At 37.7% G+C, this 20,074-nt stretch overlaps 1 protein-coding gene across 1 annotated transcript in view; it reads left to right on the forward strand.

Annotated features, from left to right (window-relative positions):
• The window catches only part of GRM8 (glutamate metabotropic receptor 8), an 827,801-nt gene that overhangs the window by 17,964 nt on the left and 789,763 nt on the right, over positions 1–20,074 (forward strand). Inside the window, exon 2 of the mRNA XM_063446806.1 lies at positions 17,322–18,153. Coding sequence (XP_063302876.1) covers positions 17,629–18,153 — 525 coding nt within the window. The 5' untranslated portion in view covers positions 17,322–17,628. The remainder of the gene's footprint in view (positions 1–17,321; positions 18,154–20,074) is intronic.

Genomic DNA, 20,074 nt, shown 5'->3' on the forward strand with positions numbered 1-20,074 from the left:
GTCCAGGTAATTTTTGCTAGGGGACCTGGTAATTATTGCTAGAGATTCAGGTAATTATCGCTAGGGGTCCAGGTAATTATCACTATGGTTCCAGGTAATTATCGCTAGGGGTCCAGGTAATTATTGCTAGGGGTCCAGGTAATTATCGCTAGGGGTCCAGGTAATTTTTGCTAGGGGACCTGGTAATTATTGCTAGAGATTCAGGTAATTATCACTATGGTTCCAGGTAATTATCGCTAGGGGGCCAGGTAATTATTGCTAGGGATCCATCAAAATATCACTAGGGGTCCAGCTAATTATCGCTAGGGGACCAGGTAATTATCTCTAGGGGTCCAGTTAATTATTGCTAGGGGTCCAGGTAATTATCGCTAGGGGGGCAGGTAATTATTGCTAGGGATCCATCAAAATATCACTAGGGGTCCAGCTAATTATCGCTAGGGGACCAGTTAATTATCTCTAGGGGTCCAGTTAATTATTGCTAGGGGACCAGGTAATTATCGCTAGGGGTCCAGTTAATTATTGCTAGGGGTCCAGGTAATTATCGCTAGGGATCCAGCAAAATATCGCTAGGGGTCCAGGTAATTATCGCTAGGGGACCAGGTAATTATCGCTAGGGGTCCAGTTAATTATCACTAGGGGTCTAGGTAATTATTGCTAGGGGTCCAGGTAATTATTTATAGGGATCCAGGTAATTATTGCTAGGGGTCCAGGTAATTATCGCTAGGGATCCAGAAAAATATCGCATGGGGTCTAGGTAATTATTGCTAGGGGTCCAGGTAATTATTGCTAGGGTTCCAGGTAATTATTGCTTGCGGTCCAGATTATTATCGCTATGGGTCCAGGTAATTATCGCTCTGGGTCCAGGTAATTATCGCTAGGGGTCCATGTAATTATCGCTAGGGGTCCAGGTAATTATTTCTAGGGATCCAGGTAATTATCGCTAGGGGTCCATGTAATTATCGCTAGGGGTCCAGGTAATTATTTCTAGGGATCCAGGTAATTATCGCTAGGGGTCCATGTAATTATCTCTTAGAGTCCAGCTAATTATCGATAGGGGTCCAGCTAATTATCGCTAGGGTTCCATGTATTATCGCTTGGAGTCCAGCTAATTATCGATAGGGGTCCAGCTAATTAGCGCTAGGGTTCCATGTATTATCACTTGGAGTCCAGCTAATTATCGATAGGGGTCCAGCTAATTATCGCTAGGGTTCCATGTATTATCACTTGGAGTTCAGCTAATTATCGATAGGGGTCCAGCTAATTATTCATATGTGAAAATAATACAGATGTAAAATGAAAGCATTTGATATATACATTATAATGCTTTGCAAAAAAAAACAAAAACAAGCTCTGGGGTCCCCAACTTTGCTGTGTGAACTATATATCAATAAAATAAAAACATAACGACTATTTACATTTAACTACAAACAATCTACTATAGATTATACAATTCTAGGTCAATGTTTGTGCAACTGAGTATTGAGAAGCTATTTAATGTGATCCCACACTATTCATATTATGGTTATTTTTATTATTGAAACTGTTGCTGATTGTCAAAGGGCGGTTTCTGCCACGTGCCACCATGAACTGGTTAATCCTAGCTTGAACAATAAGCTGAGGTAATTAACTTCATCCACCTTATTACAGACAGAGTTATAAAGGCTACATCAGTCTGTCTGTCTGTCTGTCTGTCTATCACATTTCTTTTTAATACAGTGCAGATATGGAATATATTTTATATGATATTAAAGTTTTGTCTTTTAAAGTACGGTACATGTGATTTAAGTTTATTTTGTCGAGTATAGTATGTTATTATTATTATTATTGGCATTCATAAAGTGCCAACAGATTCCTCACAATGCGCACAATGTCTATGTGTTTACTTCGAGTAATACGTTGAGAGATTTGACCATGACTTTTTGAAAAATGTGCAGAAATTTGTGTCGATGTTGAACACCGTGGCATTGTAGCGCTGTTGCTGTACATTGTGTAATGTGTTGTGTAGTAAGACTGGGCTGAATGGTTTAAGAATTGGTTTCTCGAGCAAGCAAAGCATTAAGAGCAAGGCTGCATAGTGTGATTTGTTAAGGCAGCAAGAACTAACATCTTGCCTCTAATTGTAAAACATGGCACACATGCATAAACATTGTATTTTCCTGTGAACAAAGCCTGCAGGATACTAGCCCCATAGTGTCGGACAGTTAGATTAAACATGTAACTAAGGAATTGTTTACTATTTTATAAGAATTGGGGTCGATGGCAAGGATACCTTGACTTTCCCTAGAGCTCTGAGCTGTAATATATTGAATTCTGGGGTTCCACTAATTTTACACATATTTGGGGTTATTCAGAAGCGTCAGTCAAGGACATCTCTTACTTCTGAGAGTAAACTGTTTTCTGTGAAAGAAATACAAGGAAAGCGTAGGAAAGAAAAACCCTCAAATATTGTCCTACAGGGAAAAACTGACTAAATCGAAATAATAATTTTATCGCAAAAAGCACATATACATCTTTTTGTGATGAGTTCTAATTTTAGCTCTCTCTCTCTATATCTATCTATCTATCTATCTATCTATCAATCGCTCACCATCTATCAATCGCTCACCATCTATCAATCGCTCACCATCTATTAATCGCTCACCATCTATTAATCGCTCACCATCTATCTATCTATCAATCGCTCACCATCTATCTATCTATCAATCGCTCACCATCTATCTATCTATTAATCGCTCACCATCTATCTATTAATCGCTCACCATCTATCAATCGCTCACCATCTATCAATCGCTCACCATCTATCAATCGCTCACCATCTATCAATCGCTCACCATCTATCAATCGCTCACCATCTATCTATCAATCGCTCACCATCTATCAATCGCTCACCATCTATCAATCGCTCACCATCAATCGCTCACTATCTATCAATCGCTCACTATCTATCAATCGCTCACTATCTATCAATCGCTCACTATTTATCAATCGCTCACCATCTATCTATCTATCGCTCACCATCTATCTATCCATCGCTCACCATCTATCTATCCATCGCTCACCATCTATCTATCTATCCATCGCTCACCATCTATCTATCCATCGCTCACCATCTATCTATCTATCCATCGCTCACCATCTATCAATCAATCGCTCACCATCTATCTATTCATCGCTCACCATCTATCTATCCATCGCTCACCATCTATCTATCAATCGCTCACCATCTGTCTGTCTATCAATCGCTCACCATCTGTCTGTCTATCAATCGCTCACCATCTGTCTGTCTGTCTGTCTATCATTTCCATAACTAGTTCCACACAAATTCCTTATGGGAAAAAACCCTTAAAATTTGCATTTATCAAACTACACATAGTGTATACTCCATGAAATGTCATGTAAATTCCATTGTGTGTGAAATGTTATAAAGTGCTATTGTATGCAAATGTGAAGACATCTAATGATATAAAGGCAATTCGTAGTGTATCCCGTTTTCTGCTTGTCTTTAAAGGGACAGTACTTTGAAAAATAAATGCTAATTCACCCAAAGGCATTTTACAGTTGCATATATTACTTAATGAACATTTATAGCAGATTTCACATATTAAGATAATATCTGTGCATTACAAAACTCCCTTATCTGTAGAGCGGTGACTTCAAAAACCACATTTCACAGCATTTACATAAATATGTGTTCCCCATGTAAATGGCCTTCTCTTTGTCGGGATGGGGGGCTGGTGCAGCCATTAAATAAGCTATAAACCAAATGTTTCATAAGAAGAGTATAGACCAGATAAATTATCAGCATGGTAGGTACTGCATCCTCTTTAAACCCTAGTAAAATCTTTAGCATCACGATCAAACTATAAATGGTGAAAACATCTGAAATTCTGTTGAATTGACCGAGTAAATGTACTACAAATGTAGCATTCTCGTAAATGTAGCTAAGTCTTTGTTCCAATTTTGGAACGTGGTTACCACGTACCCTGTAGCTCTATCACTCAAAATTCTAGATGTCGGATTTCCGATTCAGTAAAACATAACCTGCCCCCAAGTTAATGAATAAATATACAGTAATATTGAACCGATTAACATAGCATAAAATTAATTGTATACGGCTATAAAAAAAACACACGTGTTTATTCAATGGACTGGAAATAGAAGAGAATAGATAGAGATAATTAAATGTTTTAAGCCACAAATAGCTCAACTGAAAAATTAGCTGAGTTGGATGATAATTTAATTTAGACTATTTCGACTAAAACTGCAATTCCCGCATCACGTGTCGACCATTCCCAGTTAAGTGGCTAAGTGGGTAGTGATGGTTTCTTTTTGAGGAATATGTGAAATGTTTTCAAATATATTCTCTTCTCCTTGGTGACACATTTGCAGCGAGAGCATGAATCATTATTGTGAGATCAATAGGACAAGGGATTTCATCACATAAAATAAATAAAGGCAAAAAAAGTAGAAAATGAAATAGGATTTGACAAATAACCTCATGAGTAACTGAATTTATTTTTATTCTTCTCTTTCAACTCAAACCTTAAAGAGCAAAAGGTTTGTATTGAAATAAAACATTCATAAAAGAACCTTAACCCCTTAAGGACCAAGCTTCTGGAATAAAAAGGAATCATGACGTGTCAGACATGTCATGTGTCCTTAAGGGGTTAAGGAATGTTATGTGGATGTAATAAAGATGCAATTACTATACTGTAGCACATATAACCTGGGTGAAGAGCCAATTTAAGAATTTTAAAGTACCATGCAATTTAATTCAGCATTTAATATATTTTGACGAAACGAAACAGAGACATGAGTTGAAAAAAATAACATTCTGTAGTAAAAAATGTCTTGCACAGTAAGTTGTAAATGTTTATTGTCAGGAAATTATACGGTAAGGAGGCTTTCTAATAAAACAATAATAAATTGTTAACCAAATCACAAATATGATCTAATGTAACTAAGAAAAAAAAACACATTTTATTTCCTAAATTGATTGGAAAAATTATTGTATTTCTCCATAAGAAATATATAAATTCACACAAATGCAATTGATCCATTAATAAGCTGTTAAATGTTTGAAGACATTGTTTCCATAAACAGTTGTGTGCGAGTTAGGAACGGAAGCAAAAACAAACAGAAAATATGCGAACACTAAGAATGGACACAAATGTAATACCTCGCACTTCAGTTATTCTTCACTCAGGTCTCAAACACATTTTGCTGTCATGTACCATTACAGAGAGCATCTAGGCCAGAAGCATATAAAGCTGTCCCCCCTCCATACCTGGTACGGGAAGTTAGAGTGGGGAAAAGGACCATCGGAAGACAGCCCTATGGTAGAGAGGGCCAATGGGAGTATGGATAGGTTGACTGGATATGATCCTACCTCAAACATTACACAGGAGGTGAAAAGCAGGCACAACGTTTGTCAATGTAATTACTAGAAATGTTATGTTTGTGACCCACTCATGGAACTGTGTATCCTAGTTTACTCTCTACTGGACCTCCTGTGTCCTGTGTTACCAAAATACTCATTACACTGGAGACCTGAGAGTCTCATTTTGTTTCTTTTCTTTTATTTGTTGAAAATCAAAAAGCTATTCACTAAAAATACTATTCCCACCCATGATGATGCCCCATATTCGGAATGTTCCCTCTGCATCTATTCTACCATCTTTGGGACTCGTCAGTCAGATATAGCTGATACCCCTCCATGCAAAGTGAGGACATGGCTCACCTTACCAAATAACACTTGGTTCTTTTCTAACTGAAAAACACAACCTGTGCAGTTAAACAAACTCTACTCTACATGTTTTTGCAAATTTGAATACACAGTTATTAAATATTTGCTCAATTTCACTCAGAAAAAATGAAACGGTAAATGTAGTGTGCACAAAGTATGGTTACCCTTTACACTTGATCCACCAGTGGTTTAATTGTATGGTCTCTAAAGCACAATTGACAATTGTCTGAATTGAATGTTAATGGTTAATCATAGGCTAATGGTCGCAGTTCCAGAGATTAATACATTCTCGAATCCTTAGAACCTCTCAGTGTATTGTGCTTACATCTAAGCAGCTGACCGAGGGTCAGAAAATAAAGTTAACTCACTCTTACAAAAGTTATAAACAGATATCTAATAGAGTTCTTCACCGAAGGGAGAATTGTAGGAAATTCAGAGTCAATTTAAAATTAAGGGCCGATGTAGCTGAACGGATAGCATTGCTTAATTACATTTCCCCCCAGTTTGATGTGCTGTGGCCTTAAATATAAAATTTTAAATCACTTTGAATTCTTCACAGTTCTCTCTTTAGTGAAAAATCATGTAAATCGTAAAGACTTGAAGTTAAAATGAAAATTCAAGGTCAAGACAATATCTTGAAGACCAAGGGAAATCTCCAGCAGAACTGCTCATAGATTGGTCACAAAAACCCCAATATTACTGCAAAGGGCCTGTAATAAGATATATTTCATACTGGACTAGCTGTAGAAATGACCCATTGTGCAGCAATTCTCGCACAAACTATTTGCAAGGAAGGGTCAGCAGAAGGAATCCTGACCTGTGATCTCATCACAAAACTCATTATCTGAATCATGTAACACAATATACCGTACATACTCAAGTATAAGACGAGTTTTTCGGCACATTTTTTGTGCTGAAAAAGCCCCACTCATCTTTTACTTGAGTCAATGTCTGTATTATGGCAACTTACATTGCCATAATACAGATCAGGACCGCCGGGCTCATTACAAGCCCGGCGGTCCTGTTGGGGGCTGGCAGCGAGCTGTTACTTACCTTTCCTGCAGCTCCCTTCTCCTCCGTTCCGGTCAGCTCCACTGTAAGTCTCGCGAGAGCCGCGGCGTCTCAGCGTTGCCACAGGTTACCGTGGCAACGTTCTGCGTGGCACGCAGACCGCAAGACTTACAGTGGAGCTGAACGGCATGGAGGAGAAGGGAGCTGACAGGAGCTGCAGGAAAGGTAAGTAACAGCTCGCTGCCAGCCCCCCTACTGCACAGCCCATCCACTGGACCACCAGGGAATGAGAGCCCCCTTCCCTGGCCAGGCAACAAGCAGGGAGGGGGAATGAAAAAAAAATGTTAATAATATTATAATAAAATAAAATAAAAATGTAATAATATTAAAAAAATATATATTAATATTAAAATAATAATAAAAAAATAAATAATAAAAATGCCCACCCCCACCAAGGTTACACACTCTGCATCACATACACAAACACACTCTGCATCACATACACACACACACACACACACACTGCATTCATACACACTGCATCACACACACACACTGCATTCATACACACTGCATTATATACACACACTGCATTCATGCACACATTGCATTCATTTATACACACACACACTGCATTCATACACACACACTGCATTATATACACACACTGCATTCATTCATACACACACACATTGCATTCATTATATACACACACACACTGCATTCATACACACATTGCATTCATTCATACACACACACACTGCATTCATACACACACTGCATTCATATACACACACACTGCATTCATTATATACACACACTGTAAATAAATATTCAATTAATATAATTTTTTGGGGATCTAATTTTATTTAGACATTTACCAGTAGCTGCTGCATTTCCCACCCTAGTCTTATACTCGAGTCAATAAGTTTTCCCAGTTTTTTGGGGTAAAATTAGGGGTCTCGACTTATATTCGGGTCGACTTATACTCGAGTATATATGGTATGTAACACATAGATAAGTTGATATTATTCCTAAACCAAGTGCTGTGGTCTGATGAAGTAAAAACTAAGCTCTTCGGCTACAATCTTTAGTTTCTTTAGGAGAAAAAAAAATGAAGAACATACCACTTTGCCAGCTGTGAGTCATGCACATTATACTTTAGGAATGTGTGATTTAGGAAATGTAAAAAGGTAACGGGAATAATGAATGCTACTAAATATCAACATATCTTTGACAATACTATCGCACAGTCAGCCATTAAAATTAAGGATCTAGAATGGCCTTTATAATCCTCAGATTTGATTATTATTGAAAATCCCTAGGTTTATCTCAGACATACAGTGAATAAGATATAACCTACGAATGTTCTGGAGCTAGAAGCATTCTGCAAGGAAGAGTGAAGAAAAATTCCTAAAGAAAGAATAGAATGATGGTTAGGTGACTACAATAGGCATTTGGAAGCCCTGATTTACACAAACCTAGAGTTACAGACAGAGGAGCTGCTGGGAAGGGAAGCTGGAGTGTACTGCGAGCCCCCACTGCAGTGAACAGCACCTGGCCACTGGACCACCAGAGAATGCTATTTCCCCCCTCCCTGGTCACAGGTAAGAAGCAGGGAGGAGGGAATAAAATGTTTAACAGGTATGTGTGTTAAAAAAGTGCTCTCACCTACTAACTGCAGCTCCTATTTTACATCCACTACATACCTACACAAACACATACTATGCATTCATTATACACACACTATGCAGTCACTATATACACAAACACACACTATGTATTCATTATATACACAAACACACATTATGCATGCATTGTATACACAAACACACACTATGCAGTCACTATATACACATGCACACACTACGCATTTACTATATACACATACACACACTACGCATTCACTATATACACAAACACACACTATGCATTCATTATATGCACACTACATGCCATCCACAAACACACACTGCATCCCTACACAAACACACACTGCATTCACTATACACACACATACTGACAGACATACACACACAAAGACACACACACATCCCCCCTAACACTCCGATTTTTTATTTTATTTTAATCCACGCAGCCTCCCTACCTATTGGAGAGCTGGGTGGATTTTTTACCTGGGGTCCAGTGGGGCTGCTGTCCGGGCTGTTTGGGCAGGTGTGCAGGAAGGTGGGTGGCCAGTTGAGGTCCAGGCGGGTGGCGTGGGAGCTCTCCCACGCCACAGAGTTCGGCTAGCCACCAGCCCTGAGGCTAACAAGGCATTAACTTGGGAATTTGGGGGCGGCATTTTTTGCTGCCCCCTGGAAAGTGCCCCCCAAGGCAAATGCCTTGTTTGTCTCATGGCAAATACAGCACTGTTTGTAGTATAATATATATATATATATATATATATAGGTATTAATGCATAAAATACACGTATGAAGGCTCAAATGTGCCGGTATAATATCAACTCTATAATTCTAGTTATTACATTATTTAGCATAATTAAAAATTAATTGGAATTTATGTATGGTGATACAGCAGATCATTTGAAATACACGTAAGTGAAAACAGCAGGCATTATATACTTAAAGAACATATCCATTGTTACCCAAAGTTGGAAAGCTACATATCAATCTCTTGCTTGTATAAAACAATTTGTATCTCGCTGTTAATTATTCAGAAGCCCGAGGCTATCCCAATATTGCTTAGTTGTGTTGCATTTAGGATCCTGGCAGTTACTGGGGAAAGGAATATTGTGACTGATTAATTGAAGCTCCGTACAAAGGTTAATCACGCAATCACTAATTTAGCAAAGTTGTGGTAAGTCTAAGATGCTTCATTATGGCTCCTAGACATGTTCATTGTATACATTATGTTTTTGAGATGTTAGCAACGCTAAGGTGAGGTTTATGTACCGTAAAAGTGACTACAGTTATCACATTTCGCTGTGATAGATATCATTACATTTCTAAAGTCACAATGTTATGTTTGTGGCAATAATAACAAGATGAGGGTTAGATAAATGAAACTCACATCTGTTATTGTATTGTGTATCATATTAATTGTGTTATACACTCCTTTAATAAACCCCCACCCACCTCTTGATGTCCTTGTGGCTGCATCATTTTTATAGTAGTTGCCGAGGCGGCTTTTTATTAGCAGTTCCAGATATGAATTTGTTGTTGTAAGCGTTCACATGTCACCTTGTACATAGACAGCTCCTAATTGTTACATTCATACGGTGCCACATAATGTCATCAATATTTTAACTTTGAGACAGAGAGAAACACAGTGTATTAGAGGGAACCTCTATTCAGTCTTTCCAGTAAATGTATAGTTTAAAAGATGTGCTTACGTGTCTGTGGTATACATTTCCCCTTGTAATTCTTAGAATGTTGGTGCACTTGTAGACCAGGGGTGCTTTGGCCATATTTTTTATCATTACTACTATGCCGTGGGAGTAACACACTTTTTAAATGCAAGCCTCTGCATTAAAGTTCTAGAATTAAAATATCCAAGGTTAGATAAAGCCATGATAAAATGACATTCAAACACAAACGTAGTTTATATATTGTGAAGGGATTAGGCATGTATTTACAAATACAGTTTTTTTTCCGAGGCCTTCAGCGGCCTCCGGGAATGAGTGATTTACAATCTGCCCAAATTCAGAACACACTATATATAGACTATTACCTCTTCTGGGATGGGAACTTGGACATAATCTCTTTGTACAGCTCAAGTTCAGCTCCTAATACCTTCCATAGCTTTGCAGTCAGCATCCATTTGATTTCAATACAGTAACATAATGTCACTCTGCACACATTTTTAGGGTTTTTAACATTGTGACATAATATTTTGTGTTAAAGGGACACTATAGTCACCTGAACAACTACAGCTTAATGCAGTTGTTCAGGTATGATCTATAGCTCCCTGCAGGCAATCTAATGTAAACACTGTATTTTCAGAGAAAATACAGTGTTTACATTGATTGATAAGAATACCTCCAGTGGCCGTCACTCAGACGGCCACTAGAGGGACTTCCTATCACGCAGGGCCCTAAAATGGCCCTGGACACGTCAGACGTATTAAAATACGTCTGACGTGTTCATGAGAGAGAAGGCACTGTGTGCGCGCCTTCTCTCTCCAGCCTGTCAGCGGAGGATTGGGGCGGGCAAAGACCGCGAGCTGAGCTGTCACTCAGCTCAGCTCGCGGCCGCGCACACCGCGCGCATGCGCGGTAGTGCGCTCAGGACTTCAGAGGGCGGCATGAATGCCACCCTCTGAAGTATGTGCGCATGCGCACAAGGGAGCAATGACGCTTCCAAATGGAAGCGTCTGATTGCTCCCTGCTCGCACCCGCCTATTTCGTCATTTTGACAAAATAGGGGGCGTGGCTTCACAAGGCTCCCGGCGCTGGAACCAGGTAAGTAAAATTGCCTCCCTGGAGAGTCCCTTTAAGGAGTCACTAATATTTGTTCAACCTTGGCTTTCTCCATGTTAATGCCAAATACACTTTCAGGGTTAGTCACCAAAGTAAATTTTTTTTAAATTCAAAGTCAATTACCAACTTAACCCCTTAAGGACACATGACATGTGTGACATGTCATGATTCCCTTTTATTCCAGAAGTTTGGTCCTTAAGGGGTTAAAGGACCACTATAGGCACTCGGACCACTTCAGCTTAATGAAGTGGTCTGGGTGCCAGGTCCATCTAGGTTTAACCCTGCCTGCTGTAAACATAGCAGTTTCAGAGAAACTGCTATGTTTACATATGGGTTTATCCAGCCTCTAGTGGCTGTCTCACTGACAGGTGCTAGAGGCACTTCCGCGCTTCTCACTGTGATTTTCACAGTGAGAAGACACCAGCGTCCATAGACTGACACCAGCGTCTATGGAATGACTGAATGCACGCGCGGCTCTTGCCGCGCATGCGCATTCAGCAGATGATGTCCGGAGGAGGAGGAGAGTCCCCAGTGCCGAGGGAGCCCGGCGCTGGAGAAAGGTAAAAATTTAACCCCTTCCTCCCCCTTCAGCCTGGCGGAAGGGGGCCATGAGGGTGGGGGGGGGGTGGGGGGTGGAGGGGGGGCTATTAATACTATAGTGCCAGGAAAACTAGTTTGTTTTCCGGGCACTATAGTGATCCTTTAAGGATGAATTCTTAACTATTCTCACGTTAGTGACTAACCCTACCTATTTTATCTGTTGGTGCTCGATATAAGAGATAGAGACGAGTAGTCTCTATAGTAACTCACTGCTACTTTTAGTGGTTTACTTTTAAAATGATTAATTCCACAAGGGGACATTGACCAGGCCTTTGAATGGGTTCCATAGTGAAAATATCTCCCAGTGTACGATCAGCTCTCATAACCTGTTACAAACCACAATTTCTGATTGTTGGGAGGATAAACCCCAGTCTAATTAGCCGTCAGGAGGTCGCGAGAAAGGTCAGAGTAAAACATTAGGTATCTGTGTAGATTCATGTCTATTTTACTGAGGAGTTCTGAAAGGTATTTTAACTTTACTTTATCCATTCTATTACTCTTTAACCCCTTAAGGACACATGACGGAAATATTCCATCATGATTCCCTTTTATTCCTGAAGTTGTGTCCTTAAGGGGTTAAATAGAATGACCTACCTTCCTTTCAAAGCTAGGTCAGCTTGATATGTTTATCCCAGCTAAAGATGGGTTATTGATTGAGGACGGGGTCTGTCATCCGAGGCGTTCTCTGTGTGTTTGGAGTTAATTCTATGAAGAAGAACTCTTGCAATAACTCTGTTTATTTCCATCATATTGGACAGTGAGTCTGAGAACAGTGTAGAGTAATCCTAAAATATGAAACCACTAAAAATGAAATGCAATGAATTAAAATCTGAACGGCAAAATGTACACTAAAAATGCCAATTAGGAAGAATTCTGCAATTCACCGATGAATTTACTTTAGTTGCTATGTTCAATGTTTAGTGAATAAACCTGATAATTCCTTCTCATAACAAATATTAGTGATATCTATAAATTTTAAAGGGTAATTCTAAGGAACATCAACCCTAAGTTCTGCAATGCCAATTTCATTCATATTTGGATGGCATTAATAGGCTAAGTGCATCATCTGATGGGCTCAGCCTATCACTGCCTATTAATGCCATTGAAATATGGATTCAATTGATATCACTAATACATAAGTGGAATGTTCACAGTAGCAATATGGAGTGTGAAAGAAAGGCTGTGGGTGCTTCCAAGACCTCCTCCTTTTATTTACTAAATCCTAAAATCAATGTAAATATAATAAAAAAATAAATAAAATCAGTTGCTGGAATTAGGAGTAAATTAAATAACTGTATATCTCATACAGGGCCGTCTTTAACGCAGGGCAAAATGGGCAGTTGACCTGGGCCCAGTTGCTCCTGGGGGGCCCAAGGCAGCTGCCTCTTGAGCACTGCGGCAACTGGCCACAACTATTTGCAAAATATTTTTCCTCCCGATCCGATCCTTCATTATGCGATCGGCATCGCTGCATAGTGTAGGACAGACTTGCTCCTCCTCCTGACCTCCCCTGCCCTGTAGCGTACGCGCGCCCTGTGACATCACACAGAGGCGGAGTTACATCAACGCTAGGGTGAGGCCAGGTCATAGCGCAACTCCCACAACGGCAGAGCAAACTGCTGGTGTCTTCACAACTGTAAGTATGTAATTCATATTAACTGAATAAGGGGAGCTATTACTTGTTTAAGAGGGCTGGGGGGTTTCTTCGGCTGGAATGGGGGTGAGAGAGGGGTGGTTGGAGAGGAGGAGTGGGGTAGTAAAGTACAATCTGCAATTTTTTTTAAATATATTAAATAAAAAGTAATCTGAAAAATACAAAGTATTTGTGCCAGAAGTGGTAAAAATCAAGCTAGGCTTTTTTAATTTTTAGAATAACATTGCTGTGGAGCCGTGTGTTACACTGATATGCTGCACATTACTGTGAGTTGTATTGCTGTGGATCAATGTTTATGTTTACATTATTAAAGTTTACTTTTTTTTTGTGTGTGTGTGTTGGGGTGGAGGGCGTGATTGCATGTTAGGGAGTGGAAGGGCGGGATCCAGGGGGCGCAAGTAAATTCTCGCCCAGGGTCCAATCAATATTAAAGACGGCCCTGATCCCATAAAATCTAGAATATATTTAAGAAATATTGTATACCGCAAATGCTCATTAAAATTATCAGCAAAAAATAGGTTTAATTGTCAATAAGAATGCTCACTGGATCGTATTCATTAAACAAGGACTCATGCAGATTTAACAAGGTAACTACTAATTGTAAACCAGATCATTCAAAATGGACTCGTTAATCTCAGTTGGTTTGGCTTAAAATGTGCAATTTTGTTGTCAGTTTTCCCTTGTCCCAAATTAAGTTACTATACCCCACAATCTTATCTACTATGTATGTATGTACATGAAAATATCTCTATACTGTCCGCTGATGTGCACTAGTGGACATGATTCTGTCCCAGCACTTCTAGTGTTAACTAGACTTGCCTCTTGTATTTTTTAGCATTTCGTCTTTCCTGACAGGAAGTAATGGCTTTTGATCAAAGCATCATTGTTGTGACTGTGTGATTTAACACCTTCACAGAGAACCCACACTATGTGCCTGTAGCCAGGATTCGGCCATGACTAACAGGTAACAATTTTGCAGTTGAGGACTAGTTATCTAAACTGGTTATGTGGTCAGGGTAGGCTGGCTTTGCTGGAAACAGAGAGAAAGACTCAGATAAATAACTGAATACCAGCCAAGCCAAACTGGACTAATCTTGGACTTTATTTCTGAACAACATTGGAAAGGACTTAAACTAGAAGTTCCCACTTGGCCTAACCTTTAGATTCTCAGTGATATTGGCACTAGTGTAGGTTCTGTGTTTTTTTTTTTTCCAGAAAAGATTTTTGCATGTGTTTGTTTTGTTTTTGTCTATCCTTTTGCTTCATGTAATTTTTGGCACTGTGTAACTAACCTTTTTCTTTTTTTTTCGTTATTAAAATATTAACAGCATATGTCTGTCTTTGGGCTCTAGTATCCGGTTCCCCAAACCTGAAGACATGTATTTAATAATGTCTATGAAAGCATAGATACTTTGTTAAATTTTGTGGGCTGGTTACTCTAATTTGTGTAAAGAACCAAGGCACTCCACTTACACACTGTCTCGATGGAGACAGCGTTTTACTATACTAGCGTTACGTGTGATGGTGTTAAGGCTGATTTTCAAAAAATATATAGATTTTTAACCCTTTCACCCCCAGAACCAAGTCATGAGCATGCTCAAGTCATGAGCATGCTGTACTATAGCTCGTTGTGACCACAGACCACAAGAGTAATATAAGGAATAAAGTATATACAAATGCACTGGACCAGTACTTGACCTGGAGAAACCATTTGTTATTGGGAAATAATAATAGGACAATGGATGTTTTGTGAGAGAAAAAATTTAACTTCATCTTAACATATAAGACAGTCTAGAAACATGACGTTTTTTTAAGCCATCGCTAAAATACTATAAAAAATATTCACAATGCTGTTTGGAGAGTATGCGTTCCGTGATAGAATGTGTGATAATTATAATTGCGTTTGATGTTTTCAAGAGAGGGACCAATTCCCCTTTGCACACTTAACTTCCTTAGTTAATATTTTCTCATGTTTTTCTGAAGATGACAATACATAGCAGGAAATGGAAAGCTTAAGGGTAACATGTATACCATAGACCAGCTCTTCTTTGTCTTTTTTTGTTAGAGACTAAATTATGCACAGGGTAACTTCTTTTTTTAATCTGATATTTATTGATGTTTTTTTTTCCATAAATACTGAAAATAAAGTAATACAAAACAAAAAAGGACAGTAGTGCAATGATAGCAAAACAGTACAGCGTGACTATTAAAGGACAACTGTTAACAAATTTTCACTTATAGTTATTTAAAGGTTTATTATATTTAATGAAACTTTATCTTTAATGATTTTATTGATTTTTTGAGAAATGTTCACTCTTTTCTGTGGCTGAGCAGCCATACTGGGTCAGGCTCTACTATTAACTTATCGAGTGCTGCTCAACTGTCTACGTATCGTTTCAGGAGAAATGATTCTATAAGGACCACAAAAATATATACGTAATATCATATTATTTAGTATACTGATAGATACATAGAATCTCCTGCCATTTGGTTCACAAATCAAGTGAGAAGAATTAACCAATAAAGGCAAAAATAGAGGAGCAGTATAAAAAAATTAAAAAAATATAAAAAAAAAAAATAGTTTTTACTGCTCTTAATTTTTTTCTATCTATTGGTAATTTTTCACTTGATCTGTGAATATAATCGACTTTTAATGGCTGTCCCCTAACTATCAATCATCTTTTTTTTTCAAATTAATTATCTTTTTAGTGACACAGACAAAACTCCAAATCACAACCCAAAAAAAGTCTTGTTTTGTTCCACCTTCATTGTATATACATATATATAAAAGTAAAAAAACAATAAGTCTGGCACTCTATCTTAAAAGTAATAGGAAAACTGCCCAGCGCTGGATAAATATAAACCAACAATAAAGATGAGCACTCAATGGATTTCCAATGAAATAAGTGTATTCAAATATTGCTAATAAGGATCAACATTTCGACATGACGGTCTTTATCATGCAATAATAGGATAATATGATAAAGACCATCAGGTTGAAACTTAGATCCTTATTGGCAACATTTCAATACACTCATTTCATTTGAAATCCATTGAGTACTCTCATCTTCATTGTTTGTTTACATTTATTTATTGTTATATATATATACACACAATTCGACATTCCAACACTTAGCCACCTGTACACCCATTTGAAAACGATTGGCGTGAGATTAGGAGACATGAAATGTGATGTGTGTTCATTTTTCAGCTCAATAGTTAAAATCTGTTATATTTTTCACAGAGAAGCTTGGAAATATGTCGCTTGCATTTATAGATGAGACCAGCTGTACATTTCCTGCTTATTATTTCTCCCAATTCTTACGGTTTCCTTTTTCTAATTTATTTGTTAAAAAAAAAAAAAAAAAAAAATAATAATGGATTTTTTTTTTAACAGTAAATACATGTACATGATTTATTATCAGATATATTATTAATTCATTCATTTGATATTGATGTAGCACACCTTAGGCAGCACTGACCAGCAACCTGTTTGCGGTAACTGAAATATGTACATGTTTATGCTAGGTATAATATACAATTAGATTATATAAGAACAAAAAATGGAACTAGTAAATGCAACTGTGGTGTACAACACAGGGTCTGTCATTTTGTTGGAACTCTCATCCTGTGGATTAGTATATTTCTATTACACAGTATTTTAAAAAAAGTTTAACCATATGCATGTACAATACAATACGACTGATTTGATCCCATTCAGCTTGTAATAAAATGTATATGTAGTTTTGTCAATGCATGACCTATAACTTATTGTATATGAAACGTACAAGACATACATGAAGCATGAATGTAAATAGAAAACATTCACAGTTGTTACAATTTACAGTTCTTTGTGTTTTTATTTCCAGGACCACTTTATCCAAAGAGCCACCAAAAAGATATGACTTAGAGACCTCCGATCCCTCCTTTTGAATCTACCAATGAAATAAGTGATGACATCAACCGTTTGCTCTAGCTGTCGAATATGCCGATTGTATTAAATTGAACTGGACGCACACACTTCCTTGGTGGATAGCACACGCATGGCATCACTGCTAGACACTTTGTCACTTGTTGTCGCTTAGTGAGCACTGATGGTCGCATCTGTTAAGTTCAACTTCCAAGGGTTTGTTTCTTCATTCAATACGTTTAAAGCTTGGCTTTTGGATTGCAATCATGTATCCTGGAAATTTGTTAATGGAAAGAAAGCGATCAGTTTCTTATACCTACAATTTGATTTCAGCACTCAAATGGTATTGGATTTTCAGTCTTGTTCAGAGAACCAGTAGCCAAGAATATGCTCACTCTATCCGAGTAGAAGGTGACATCATTCTCGGGGGTCTTTTCCCAGTCCATTCAAGAGGAGAACGTGGGGTGCCTTGTGGAGACCTTAAAAAGGAGAAAGGTATTCACCGACTAGAGGCCATGATGTATGCTATAGATCAGATAAATAAAGATCCTGATCTACTTGCAAACATTACCTTAGGAGTTCGTATTCTTGATACTTGCTCTAGAGATACATATGCTTTAGAACAATCTTTAACATTTGTGCAAGCCTTAATAGATAAAGATGCTTCTGATGTGAGATGTGCGAATGGCGACCCACCTATTTTTACCAAACCGGATAAAATTTCAGGGGTGATTGGAGCTGCGGCAAGTTCTGTATCCATTATGGTCGCTAACATACTACGGCTTTTTAAGGTAAGACATTTTTATTTTTGTATATTTCGCAGTTCAAAATCCTTTTCTTTTTTCTCTGAAGAGTAAACTATGTCTTTTAGCAGAATAATGTATGCAGAGCGCGCTGCTTCTAATGGATGATATTGCCAAGCTCTGAAAGCAGCATGTGTTAGAGCATTGGAATATCGAGGAAAATAAAATGCTCGTCTGCCAAAAGCCTTAGCATTTTCACTTTCTTCTTTTAATGACCCATTTAGCTCGTTAATTTGAGAATCGTCTTTGTAACCAATGAACATTATCTAGAAAACCTTTGGCATTTGTTTCCTGCTAGACAGCATAACAGAAACAAGATATGACTTTGAGTCTTAAATTGTCATATAATGCAATTATACTAATACGCAAATACATTAATAAATATATTCACCATACAACGATCCAACATTCTACTTGGAGTTCAGTAGATCACATGTAGATTTAATGGCTATGGATAGGAATTTGAGGATTACAAAAAGTCTGGTGATTGAGTCAAAGGAGTGAATCAAGTCGCATATCTTATTTCAAAGTAAATAATTGTTTATGTTAATGTAAAACTATAATTCATTTTAGTTTGCGGTTTTGTATTATTTATGTATTGCAGTGCCACAAATACTGTAAAATGCATTATTGTCCTGCATTATTTAACCTATAGATTGTTTCATGGCAAAAAAGATTGATATGTTCTGTAATGATGTATGACGCTGGTCTTTGGTTTTCTTCTGGAACCTATATGCATTAAAGAATAAGATAAAGCAAGACGTCTACGAAGTTACAATGGATAAAATAACATTAAAGGTAGATGTTGATTTAAAATAAAAATTATGGAGCCTGAAGTAAGGTACTCTCGAAAAACATGGTGCGCACCTTGTAAACTAAAAAGAAATACTGAAATGAAGCGATTACTAATCGTAAAAAAAGAAATCAAATTGGAATAAAAACATGTCCAACCGTCCACCTGTTTAGGTTCATGCAGTAAGCCCCTCTATGAAGGTTAAAAAGGTAAGTTAAGTGTATTTGTGTCACATGCATTAGCAGGAAACATCGTGCTTGGATTGGGTTTATCCCACTGACCAGATTAAAACTCATGTCTTGGAATTTTACAAACCACATATCACGGCTAATTTGACAATATTTATGGCAATTGTATTTGATATTTGCCTGTATTTAGAAGAACTAGAGGATAATTTATATATGACCAAAAAATAAAAATAAAAATGGTTACAAATGAATGTATAACATTTTAAGATGAACAGCCTATGTTTAGTTGTCGCTCACTCAGGTTATATCTGAAGACATAGATTTCCTTAACTCCAACCTTTATGGTGTCTTGTACTTAATGAAATCCTCATGAAGTTTTGCATTGTAGGATGCTGCAACAAAGTTGGAGTGGGTGTTAGGGGGTCATTTAAATGAATATGAGCGGCATACTGACCATTTGTACACTTTTATTGAGTTTATAATTAACGATCCCATAAAAGTACATCTGTCTGCTGCATATTTTTCAGTTATGCGTCATAACATTTAAGACAGAGCTGGAATATGACAAATGAGAAAAATGAAAGATAAAATATGAAAAGTGCAAATTATAATATGGCAATTGACTATTTAGTGGCTATTTAGGTGGGCTATGATATATGACAGCAAACCGTGGATGAGAATGTAATGTATATATTGTTGAGGATGGCGAAATGTTTCCCACTTTCTACCCTTTACTTACTCATGTACCCTTTTCCCTAGTTGGGCTTACTAATTTTTTAAAAAATGTAATAAGAAATATTTTAAATGAAATGGAGGGTAATACATGACCAAGAGATAATGTATGGTGAGATTGCTTTATATCAACATTAAAATATATAGAGCTTTATATCAATTAAACTTCAAATAATGTGCGTTGTGACTGTATTAT

This window comes from Pelobates fuscus, chromosome 3, assembly GCF_036172605.1.
Source record: "Pelobates fuscus isolate aPelFus1 chromosome 3, aPelFus1.pri, whole genome shotgun sequence".
Taxonomy (NCBI): Eukaryota; Metazoa; Chordata; class Amphibia; order Anura; family Pelobatidae; genus Pelobates; species Pelobates fuscus.